This window comes from Mesoplodon mirus (assembly GCF_964341445.2).
Source record: "Mesoplodon mirus genome assembly, chromosome: 5".
NCBI classification, from domain to species: Eukaryota; Metazoa; Chordata; class Mammalia; order Artiodactyla; family Ziphiidae; genus Mesoplodon; species Mesoplodon mirus.
Window position 1 is genome coordinate 93,112,327 of NC_138980.1, and position 12,523 is coordinate 93,124,849.

At 36.6% G+C, this 12,523-nt stretch overlaps 1 protein-coding gene across 1 annotated transcript in view; it reads right to left on the minus strand.

Annotated features, from left to right (window-relative positions):
- CAMK4 (calcium/calmodulin dependent protein kinase IV) overlaps window positions 1–12,523 on the minus strand; it is a gene marked incomplete at its 3' end in the record, with an annotated part of 231,581 nt that overhangs the window by 57,609 nt on the left and 161,449 nt on the right. Inside the window, exon 5 of the mRNA XM_082621912.1 lies at window positions 3,892–3,964. Coding sequence (XP_082478038.1) covers window positions 3,892–3,964 — 73 coding nt within the window. The remainder of the gene's footprint in view (window positions 1–3,891; window positions 3,965–12,523) is intronic.

The window sequence follows — 12,523 nt, forward strand, 5'->3', positions numbered from 1 at the left end:
GGAGCGGCTGGGCCCGTGAGCCATGGCCGCTGAGCCTGCGCGTCCGGAGCCTGTGCTCCGCAACGGAAGAGGCCACGGCAGTGAGAGGTCCGCGTACCGCAAAAAAAAAACCAAAACAAACAAACAAAAAATGTTATTTAAAGCTAAAATGCAGAAGGAGCAAGATTACAGTCAAATAGTGTGAAATATTTCAGGCAAGAATAGGGATGAAATGGGGAGGAAGAGAAGGATTACAAGATTTGTTGCTTAAGGGGTGTCATGCCTGCAACATATTTCCCAAGAAATTTTTAATCTTTAAGTTTTCTACTTCTGTGCTTTCAAAAACCAGCCTAGATACAGTCTTAAAAGTGTGCGATTCAGAGGAAATGTGAGATATATCACTGATTACTTTGAGTTCCCAACTGTCTTATTTTTATAAGTATCTATAGCCACGTAGTTGACAATAAACTATTTCATAAATGTCAGCTACTTCTCACAAGTTTTAAATTGTTTGCTTTCTACCTGCGAAACACTGAGGGAAATTACTTTAATTTTTTTCTCTAAGTTAACCCTTAGGGGCAGCAATCAGAGAAACTCTGATTTTTATAAAACATCTTTCAAAGAATGTTTGACTTGAATGCGGTAACCTGCTTCCTAAACTGGAGCTTTGTAGAGCTTTATGAGTAGGTAAAATAACACAGTTTTTGTTTTAAATTTAAGATTAGCAGTAGACTAACCAATCCATCTTTGCAGACCTGAAATAGAGTTCTAGGAACTCTAGTCCCTGTGTTCTATGTGGAGCACCTCAATCTCCAACTCTATTGGTGGCTCTTTTATCCCTCAATTGATGTAACTCCAACAGGTGGAAAATCCTGATGCTGAAAGTATCCATTTCTCATTCACTGAATGAGACTTCTCCCAGTCAGCCACCCGAGGTATCACTAAATTGAAGCATGCCCACTGTGATAAGCCAAAAGAGTCAAGAGCTGACCTAAATGGATGGAGGCAACCAGAAAAAACATATTGAAGAAGGTAAGTTTTGAATGAAAGGAAAAGAATTAAATGATAGTAAGGGAGTAGAAAAGAATCTTATGAATGGGAGCAAATTACATAGTTTTGTTTCATATGAATTGAGTAGAAAAATGATTATAAGAATGTTTCAGTAAATGTGACATCATCTAGAAAGACAAAATATAGAATAGTGGTTATTTCTATTTTGATAAATTTTCATTTATTTATTCAGCAAATATTTTTGAGCACCTACCATTGTCATTTGTCTTTTATTTTAGTACTCAGCTGTGGAGTGTATATGTATATATAGATTTATAAGATGTAATACATCTTTTTTTTTTTTTTTTTTTTTTTGCGGTATGCGGGCCTCTCACTGCTGTGGCCTCTCCCGTTGCGGAGCACAGGCTCCGGACGCGCAGGCCCAGCGGCCATGGCTCACGGGCCCAGCCGCTCCGCGGCATATGGGATCCTCCCAGACCGGGGCACGAACCCGTATCCCCTGCATCGGCAGGCGGACTCTCAACCACTGCGCCACCAGGGAGGCCCTGTAATACATCTTTAAATGAATATTCGGAGTCTGAAGTTGCTTATCCTCTTTTCCCTCTTTTTTGTAGATTGCTATGATTTCCATACCTTATCTCATTCAGTCTTTTCCACAACCCTGTTAGGTTGAATATTATGCCTATTTTACATGCGGAAACTGAGGCTCAGAGGTATTTAGTGATAGACCCAAGCTCGCACATCTAGAAACGGAACCCAGCTCTGTTTGACTCCCAAAGTACTTTTTTTTTAAATTAATTAATTTATTTTTGGCTGTGTTGGGTCTTCGTTTCTGTGCGAGGGCTTTCTCTAGTTGCGGCAAGCGGGGGCCACTCTTCATCACGGTGCGCAGGCCTCTCACTATCGCGGCCTCTCTTGTTGCGGAGCACAGGCTCCAGACGTGCAGGCTCAGTAGTTGTGGCTCACGGGCCCAGCTGCTCCGCAGCATGTGGGATCTTCCCAGACCAGGGCTCGAACCCGTGTCCCCTGCATTGGCAGGCAGATTCTCAACCACTGTGCTACCAGGGAAGCCCCCAAAGTACTCTTAACTGCTATACCAGCTGCCTGCCTGATTTGAGGAAAGTGATAGTGGGCCACTGCCAGCAAGTTTACTTGAACAGATAATCTATGGAACACAGTAGTGAAAAAAGAAGATTTAAAATGAGTATTTAAGAAAGGCATAAAACTACCATTACTGAACTCAAAAGGGACAAAATGAAAACAGTGACTGCAAAGGAGGATTGATAGACATATACAGATGTATATTTAGAGATAGGAATTGGAAGCAACCAGAAGTGTTTTTTAAAGTCATGCTAGAAATAGTCATAGCATGACATAGGGAGTGGGATTATGTTCATGGATACTTGAAGAGAGATTCAACTGAAGTTGGGAAGGTGGATGTGAGGAGAGAAGGTGATGGAAAAGTTAAAAACGATCCCCAAGTTGGCAAGCTTAGGAAGCCAAGATGGTAAATATATTGTATCTGATGAAAAATCTGGAATGGAGTGGTTATTTTAGGTGTGGTGAAAAGATGAATTTGATATTCAAAATTCATATAATCAGGAACTGCATTGTGTACTTAAAGTAAAATTCCATGGCATCTTCTCCAGCTTTTATCCACCCCAAATTCAAACTTTTAATCCCCCACCATAGCAAAAAGATCAAAACATTTTATAGGAAAAAATAATTTGGAAAGTCTGGGTTATAAAGCCATACGAACTTGGCATTGATATCTCAATAATGGATTTTGTTAGATCACAGATCTTCTATTTCTAGCAGCCCTATGCAAAGATTGTGAAGACTGGATTTTTTTTTTCCATTCACAATTGGTACATAAGCTTGTTAGGTATCAAGAGTCCTCCATCCCTCCCTTCTTCCTTCCTTCCTTCCTTCCTCTTTCTCTCCTTCTTGTTTTGGTTGTAGGTAAAATTCATAGGACATGTACTTGTGTCACTGTGGCTACTCAAGATATTGACTAATGATTTTAGTTATATAACTGACTCTGATTAATAGAATATATATTAATTCTGGGTATATTTTATAGATTTGTCTCTTTAACTGATCCTAATAAATATTGGGCCCCATCCTGTTTGTTCAGAGAATAATTTGTTCTGGATTTATATTCAATAAATAAATCACCAAAGTGTCCCAGGACATACTAGACACCACTAATCTATAGGAAGATTTGCACCAGTCGAGTCCGTTTTATTTAGGCAAATATTTCCTTATTAATTCAATACAAACCAACTTCTCAAAATTATATATATATATTTTTTGGTAAATGTGTGTCCATGTTTCCATCATTAACTTACAAAACTTTATTCCAGTTTAAAATGTTAACATACTTCTCCCTTAAAAAAAAATAAAATTGTCAGAATTTTTCTCCTAATTTACTCATTTCTACTCTTGAAAGAAAAATTAATAATCTCTATGCTCTAAGGTCTATATTTATCTCCTTGAACATTTTTCCACTTCCTTACCAAACAACAAAAACAATAAAGAGATAAACTAAATAAATGGAAAGAGAGAGAAAAGAACAACTATAGGCACCAAAGTCTGATCTGATTCATAATAATAGAACGGAAATGATTTTTACAAACTTATGGTATTACATATGAGGACTGCATCTTTCAGAGTTTGAGTTAGCAATATTTGTTCAACATTTGAGTTATCAATATTTGAGTTATCAATATTTGTTCAATATTTGAGTTATCAATATTTGTTCAACATTTTCTAGTAAATATTTCATACTGTTTTTCTGTAAATTTTATGGCTTGTCACAGATATACACTTCCTAAATGATGATTCTGTAAAAGGAAGACATTACCCAGAGTTACACTATTGCTGTCACTTCATACTTACAGCAACTGCCTCCAGGATTTGTTTGACAGCATCTGCAGCATCTCGTTCACTATAATATCCCTTTTCCACAATCCTAAAAAAAAAACCATGAAATCCTTCTCAGACACATGCATCTGGTTGAGTAGATGTTAAAAGAAGTTAAATTAACGTTAAAGAAGATTTATCTAAACAATTGCAGCAGGCTACCATGACACGAGGGGAAAGATTTCCATAAGTTGGCACTCTACAAGTCTTTAGGTTTATTTAGGAAAATGGAAAACATTTATTTTGCCTAGGCTTGAAGTTTCCATCCTATTGAGGACAAAAAATTCTTTTTAAACTTTGTATTGCAAATCATTTTAAACATATACCAAGTAGAGAATATACCATGAACCATCCCATTTAACTGTCACACTGCTTCAGCAATTATAAATTCATGGCCAATGTTGTTTTATCTATCTAATTAATTACTTCCCCTCCTCCTTTATTATTTTAAAGCAAATATCACACATCATATAATTTCATTTATAGATATTTAAGGAGGTATCTCTAAAAATAAAGGACCTTTTAAAAATCATAACTACAATGCCATTATGTCTATAAATTACAATTCCTTAATATTATCAAATATGCAGTTTCAACTTTCTAATTGTATTGAACATGTTAAAATTTGTTTGTTTTTTTGAATCAATATCCAAATAAGGTCCATGCAATTGATTGGTTGATATGTCTTTTATTCTCTTTTTACCTGTAGCTCCTATCTCCCATTCCCTCACTCACTCTCTCTCATCTGCTTTTCTTTTCCAAATAAATGGCTTGCTCTTTTTGTATAGATTTGGGCAAGAAATTATTCTTTGAAATTAAAGTCTTTCCTTTTTAATTTCAAGAATTTTCCTGAGTTAGAATGTTTCATATTTATTTTCTTCCATTGCTTTGGTTTTCTTCTTTGGGGTATGCAATTACACACATATAAGAGGTTTTCTACTTTATGGACCCAAATAAACAAAACAAGAAATGAAAGAAGAGAAATAACAACAAATACCACAGAGATACAAAAAAAAATCATAAGAGAATACCGTGAACAGTTAAATGACAACAAATTTGACAACCTAGAAGAGATAGAAAATTTTCTAGAAACATTCAACCTGTCAAGACTAAATCAGGAAGAAACAGACAATCTGAACAGACTGATCAGTAGTATTGAAATTGAATTTGTAATTAAAAAAAAAACTCCCAGCAAACATAAGTCCAGGAGCAGACAGCTTCACAGGGGAATTCTAGCAAACATATAAAAGAGAATTAATAGCTACCCTTCTAAGACTATTCCAAAAAATTTAAGAGGAGGGAAAACTCCAAAATTTATTCTCTGAGGCCACCATTACCCTGATACCAAAACGCCAAAGACAATACAAAAAAAAGAAAATTATGGGCCAATATCTCTGATGAATATAGATGCAAAAATCCTCAATGAAATATTAGCAAACCAAATTCAACAATATATAAAAAAGGATCATACATTATGATCAAGCGGGATTTATTCCAAGGATGCAAGAATAGTTCAATATTTGCATATCAATCAATGTGATGCACCACATTAATAAAAGGAAGGATAAAAATCACATGATCATCCCAATAGATGCAGAAAAAGCATTTGACAAAATTCAACATCCATTCATGATAAAAACTCTCATCAAACTGGGTATAGAAGGAACATATCTCAAAATAATAAAGGCCATTTAAGACAAACCCATAGCTAACAACATACTCAACAGTGAAAAGCTAAAAGCCTTTCCTCTAAAATCAGGAACAAGACAAGGATGTCCATGCTCTCCACTTCTATTTAACACAGTATTGTAAGTCTTAGCCACAGAAATCCAACAAGAAAAAGAAGTAAAATCATCCAAATTGGGAGGGAAGAGGTAAAACTGTAACTGTCTGCAGATGACATGATACTATAATATAGAAAATTCTAAAGTCTCTACAAAAAAACTATAAGAACTAATAAATGAATTCAGGCAAGTTGCAAGATGCAAGATTAATATACAGAAATCTATTGCTTTTCAATACACTAATAATGAACTACCAGAAAGAGAAAGGAAGAAAACAATCCTGTTTAAAATTGTGTCAAAAAGAATAAAATGCCTAGGAATAAACTTAACCAAGGAAGTGAAAGACCTATACTCTGAAAACTATGAAACACTGATGAAGGAAATTGAAGGTGATACAAAGAAATGAAAAGACATCTCATGTTCTTGGATTGGAAGAATTAATATTGTTAAAACTTCCATACTACCCAAAGCAATCTACAGATTTAATGCAATCCCTATCAAACTACCCATGACATTTTCCACAGAACTAGAATAAATAATCCTAAAATTTATATGGAACAATAAAAACCCCCAAGTTTCTAAAGCAATCTTGAGAAAAAAGAACAAAGCTGGAGGTATCACTCTCCCTGTCTTCAGACTATACTACAAAGCTACATTAATCAAAACAGCATGGAACTGGTACAAAAACAGATACATAGATCAATGGAACAGAATAGAGAGCCCAGAAATAAACCTACACACTTATAGTCAATTAATATATGACAAAAGAGGCAAGAATATACAATGGAGAAAAGACAGTCCCTTCAATAAGTGGTACTGGGAAAACTGTACAGCTACTTGTAAAAGAATGAAATTAGAACATTTCTTCATGCCATATACAAAAATAAACTCAAAATGGATTAAAGACGTAAATGTAAGACCTGAAACCATAAAACTCCTAGAAGAGATTGTAAGCAGAATACTCTTTGACATAAATCATAGCAATATTTTATCAGATCTGTCTCCTAAGCAAAAGAAGTAAAAGCCAAAGTAAGAAAATGGGACCTAATTAAATTTAAAAGTTTTTGCATTGCAAAGGAAACCACTGACAAAATGAAAAGACAACCTACTGAATGGGAGAAAATGTCTGTAAATGATATGAACAATAAGGAATTAATATCTAACATATATAAAGAGCTCATACAAGTCAATATCAGAAAAACAAGCAAGCTGATTAAAAAATGGGCAGAAGACTAGAATAGACATTTACCCAAAGAAAACCTACAGATGGCCAACAGGCTCATATAAAGATGCTTAACATCACTGATCATCAGAGAAATGCAAATCAGAATCATAGTGAAATATCACTTCACACTTTTCAGAATGGCTATCATAAAAAAACCCACAAATAACAAATGTTGGCAAGGATGTGGGAAAAAGGGAACTCTTGTGCACTGTTGGTGGGAATGTAAATTGGTGCAACCATACTGAAAAACAGTAAAAAGGTTCTTCAAAAAACTGAAAATAGAAATACCATATGATCCAGCAATTTCACTCCTGGGTATATATCCAAAGAAAACGAAAACACTAATTCAAAAAGTTACATGCGGGCTTCCCTGGTGGTGCAGTGGTTGAGAGTCTGCCTGCTGATGCAGGGGACACGGGTTCGTGCCCCGGTCCGGGAAGATCCCACATGCCGCGGAGCAGCTGGGCCCGTGAGCCATGGCCGCTGAGCCTGCGCTTCCAGAGCCTGTGCTCCGCAACGGGAGAGGCAACAACGGTGAGAGGCCCACGTACCGCAAAAAAAAAAAAAAAAAGTTACATGCACCCCAATGTTCACAGCGAAATTATTTACAATGGCCAAGATATGGAAGCAACCTAAGTTCCCATCAACAATGAATGGATAAAGATGTGGTATATATAATAATGGAATATTACTCAGCCATTTTCATTCACAATTTGATTTTATCATCCATTCAAATAACTAAACCAATCCAAATTTAAACGACAGATGCTTTAATTGGGCTTTAGTAGCTAAAACTGCTGAGACACTATACACTTCAAGCTTCTGATGATTTATAAAATGCCTCCAGTGTACACATGTATATAGGATACTTTTATAACCTCCCTGATGAAAACCTAATATTGAAGTAGCAGCTGAACCCAGAGCCAGCACTTAGTGGTAGAGGCTGCAGGTCTCTCCTCTCCATCTTCTTTTGCACTTGGGAAGCACAGCAACATCTGGGTAGAGTTCTAGCTTTGACTTCTGTCTCCTCATCTCTTGGGGTCCATTCCTTAGCACGCTAACTTTTTTTTTCTTGTTTTGCTTGTACCTTATTTTTTTGTTTGTGTTGGGCATTTGTTTTCCCTTTGTGTGTGTGTGGTTTGCAATGATGTACTTGTCTAAACTTTGAATTGCACTTTTTTTTTTTTGCGGTACACGGGCCTCTCACTGTTGTGGCCTCTCCCGTTGCAGAGCACAGGCTCCAGATGCGTAGGCTCAGCGGCCATGGCTCACGGGCCCAGCTGCTCCGTGGCATGTGGGATCCTCCCGGACTGGGGCACGAACCCATGTCCCCTGCATCGGCAGGCAGACTCTCAACCACTGCGCCACCAGGGAAGCCCTGAATTGCACTTTTTAATAAATATTTGTAATAATTTAAAAAAAAAAAGAATGAAATTCTGCCATTTGCAACAATGTGAATGAACCTAGAGAGAATTATGCTTTGTGAAATAAGTCAGACAGAGAAAGACAAATACTCTATGCTATCACTTATATGTGAAATCTAAAAAATAAAACAAACTAATGTATATAACAAAACAGAAACAGATTCACAAAAGGAACAAACAAGTGGTTACCAGTGGGGAGAGGTGAGAAGGGAGGGGCACGATAAGGGTAAGGGATTAAGACACAAACTACTATGTATAAAACAGATAAGCAACAAGGATATATTGAACAGCACAGGTAAATATAGCCATTGTTTTGTAATAACTTTAAGTGGAGTATAATCTATAAAAATATTTAATCACTATGTTGTACACCTGAAACTAATATTGTAAAACAAGCATACTTTAAGTTTTTCTACTTTTGATTTACATTGTTCTTTTTACTATGATTTTCTTAATTTTAGCTTATTTTGCAATATTAAGTTATAATTTCATCTATTTTGTGGGCATATCCTCCCGACATGCTTTCATTGCCTAAGGGGACCCTATTCTACTCCTTATTTTCTGTCCTCTTATAATCCTTTTGTATAGTAATTAACTGAGCCACATCTCAGTTAAATTTGTTTTCTTAACCTTTTGACTGAGTGGTAGGTCACGATATCTATTCTAGTTTCATGGCTCTCAACTTTCTGGTTACTTTCATGAAGCATTCAAAAATTGGACCTCATACTTTCTGAGATCTCTTCTCTATCTGGAACATCATTCCCTTTCCTCTACCATCTCTACTCTGATTACTAAAGTCTCTTTCCAGAAGTTTCTCCTAAACACAGGTTTTTTTCCCCCCAAAGAGGCTTTAGATATTAATTTCATGAGTTCACAGGGCCTTGACTGCATTGGTCTCTTCAAACCTTACTGTGGGTGTAGTCCTCGCACTTCTCAGAAATTTGCATACCAAAAAGCCCTCAGCTTTCTTCTTATACTGGTCCATCCTGCTCCCAAAGATTTGGAGATTTTAGAGATTTGAGTGTTCTCCTATTCTTAGTTCCATCACATGCTCTGTTGCTTCCTTTGCTTCTTCTTACATAAATGCTAATACCATGTGGCTCTTGCAAATTGTCATTAGTTTGTCCTCAATCACTCATATTTTAGCTTCATGGAGATACCTTGTCATCTGGTTTTGCTATAGATACTGTCAGCGAGGTTTTGGTTTTTTAGTCCTAGTTTCTCTGTCTATTCTTATGGGGATATTTGGGAAGACTGAAAGACTACTTTGTTGTGGTTTCTGTCTTCCCAGAATTTCAAGAGAAAACATATTTTTGATAGACTGTAGATCACCAACTTGCACGAGATGTTTTCAGCTGACAAAAAGTTGTGGTAAAGACATTTGAAAAGGTCAATTCAAAACATGAGACAAAACAACAAAAAACAATTCTAAAAAATTGTTGACTTTTTGTAATTTTGGATTGAAATTTTTCTTAGATGGTTAGTACCTCAAATAGTATAGTTATTTTTCAGAAAGTACCTTCTTTCTATAATGTTGCAGCAAGAAGTTTTAAGTTCTCAAAGTAGCTGGTGTTAGAAGCTGAATTTTGAAAATGTTTACAAAATAGGGCATGAACAGAACAGATAGGACAAAATAAAAAAGATGTATTACAAGAAGATACCTTAATGATCATAATTATTAAGATCCAGAAAAACTATATTGATGCAAAAATTCCAACGACTTTCTCCATTCAATTATTTTGAACATTGCCAAGATACACAAACTCATCATATTTTTAAAGGATGAAAGATGGAATATCCCTCCTCACCTTTTTATTTATTGGATACCTGTTATGCACCAGGGTCAAATAAAATGTGAAAATAGATTAAAATATTCAGGGCGTTATTATTAATTGGTTCTTAAAATAAGTTTTCATATGATATTTCCTTAGAATATGAATTTTTCCAACTCATGATTAAGTTACATAATCTACTTACTAAAATTTTAATTGAAATGGTTTCTTGAACTATACTTTCTGAACATTGTTAAATAGAGTATGAGAGAAGGGGAAAAGAAGGACTATTGTGTCAGTGTAAGTTGAGAACTTCGGCTACCATTGCATTATCCTCTGCGTTGCTCTCTAAATGTGGATTCTGTGGTACATCCATCAGCCAACACAAATGTAATTAGTGCATCCTCTGTGTGCTGCACCTGCTTGGTTTTCTCCAGTTGTTAAAGGAAGGGAGTTGTTACAAAGATGATGGAAAAGAATGGCTGATAATTAACTTTTTTTTCCATCTCCCATTCTCCCCAGAAGGGGAGAGAATCAATTACCTCCCGTCTGCCATAAACTGTGGATTTTCCCATAGTCACTCCTCAAGACTAGAGCTTTACCACAACAGCTTTGTGATACCCCTCCAGGGAGTGCTACTCATGGTTTAGTTTATGCAAGAAGTACTCTTCGGGGTTGTTACAGAACCAACTTGCACAACCATGTGTGGCCTTCCTGATGGGAATCCCTCCTTGTCTGTTAAATACACATGAGTTCTTATGAGCATCCCTACCCCTTAGAAAGGAACTGCTTCAGCCACTAGAATTTCCTATCATTTGCTTTATTATGAAGCCTCAAGCTTTGACCTAAATATGATATTTATACATTTTCATTTTGATATAATTTAGGGTTAAATGCCTGTGTTCAGAACATGTCCTTGTGTGAAAGTCTAGTGACTGGCTGGATGGAGGAGTGAATTTTCTTGGGAGCTGTTTTCAGGTAGCATAGAGGTAAGGACAGTAGGTGTAAGAAGAATGGTGAAAATTTCATTAATTTTCTATAATATATATGTTAAATTAGTAATATACTTCATTTAATTAATGGAGAGGATGCATTCTAACAAATATATCCATTCATTTATTTATTCAGTAAATATTATGGAATGGCCACTATGTGCTGGGCACCCAGTAGTAAACCAGACATGGCCTCTGCACTCATGGGGTTTCTCTTGGTATGAGTAGACAGACAACAATCAACACAGTGTGCTAAACGCTGTGATAGAGATATTAGAGAATGGCCTGGGAGCTCCTAGAAAGGGCAGGTAATTTATTCTGGAGGCTATGCAGGGTGAGAAAAGGATTCCAGAGGTAGTTCAGACCTGAAGGACATACAGAAGTTTTCTAGCTATAGGGAGAGTGGGAGCTGGGGGGTAGGATAGGTGTAGGGGAGGAGTCTGGGATTGGAGAGAAGGGAAACTGTTCTAAGAGAAAGGACCAAGACTACAGTGAGGATTAGATTGTGAGGATGGGGTAATGATATTTAATCAATATTTTTAACTGTCTAATGTGAGCCAGGTACTTGCTGGATTTAATAAAGAATAAGATTTGGGTTCTGTCCCAGATGAGACCACAGATAGTAGAGAAATTACTAATAAATACATCATCATAGATGTAATATATGTTATACTAAGGTTTGTACAGCCAAGAAATTTATTAATTTTTTTGTCAGAAACATCTCTAGAGCAGACGTGTGGGGCAGAAGCACAAATGCAGGTGCCTTCCCCACATCGTCTCATGTGAACTCTGCACACCACAGTTTGGTCCTACCATCAGAACTCAACTGTTTCTCTTCCAGGCTCCTTCTGCTAAAAGGAATTTTGTTCCCAGATGATTTCTTCATCAGAGTGTCACAGGGATAGGTCTCTGAAACTCAGACATTCAATTCAAAATATTTTATAAGTTGAGCCAGGCCATCCATGACTGACTGGGAAGAGCAATAGCAGGGAACTTCTCAAGCTGCAAATGCAGGTTTGTAACTTAGAGCTAAGATTGTAGATGAAGATATTAGTGACCAAGCAAAGGAAAGTGAAATTGTGCATCTTCTTCTCTTCATTTAGGTAGCAAGACTACAGCAGATGTGTTTGGTCGATGTCTTCTGCTGGGTACTGTGGGAAAAATTCTTAGCCTTTTCACTAGACTGTTGCTTTGGTCACCCATGGAGCCTCGCTCCAAGCCTCGCTCATAGTAGGTGGTCAATAAATATTTGTGGAATCAATACTAATTGCTAGGTGAATGGATGCCAGAAAAATTTCAGACTGTGGACATCTGGACAACTCCTTTGCCTATGTCCCTTATCATGCAGAACAAAAGTACTGGACTAGGGAAGTGATGCTCATTCATTGCAAGCACACTGGCCATGGATCCA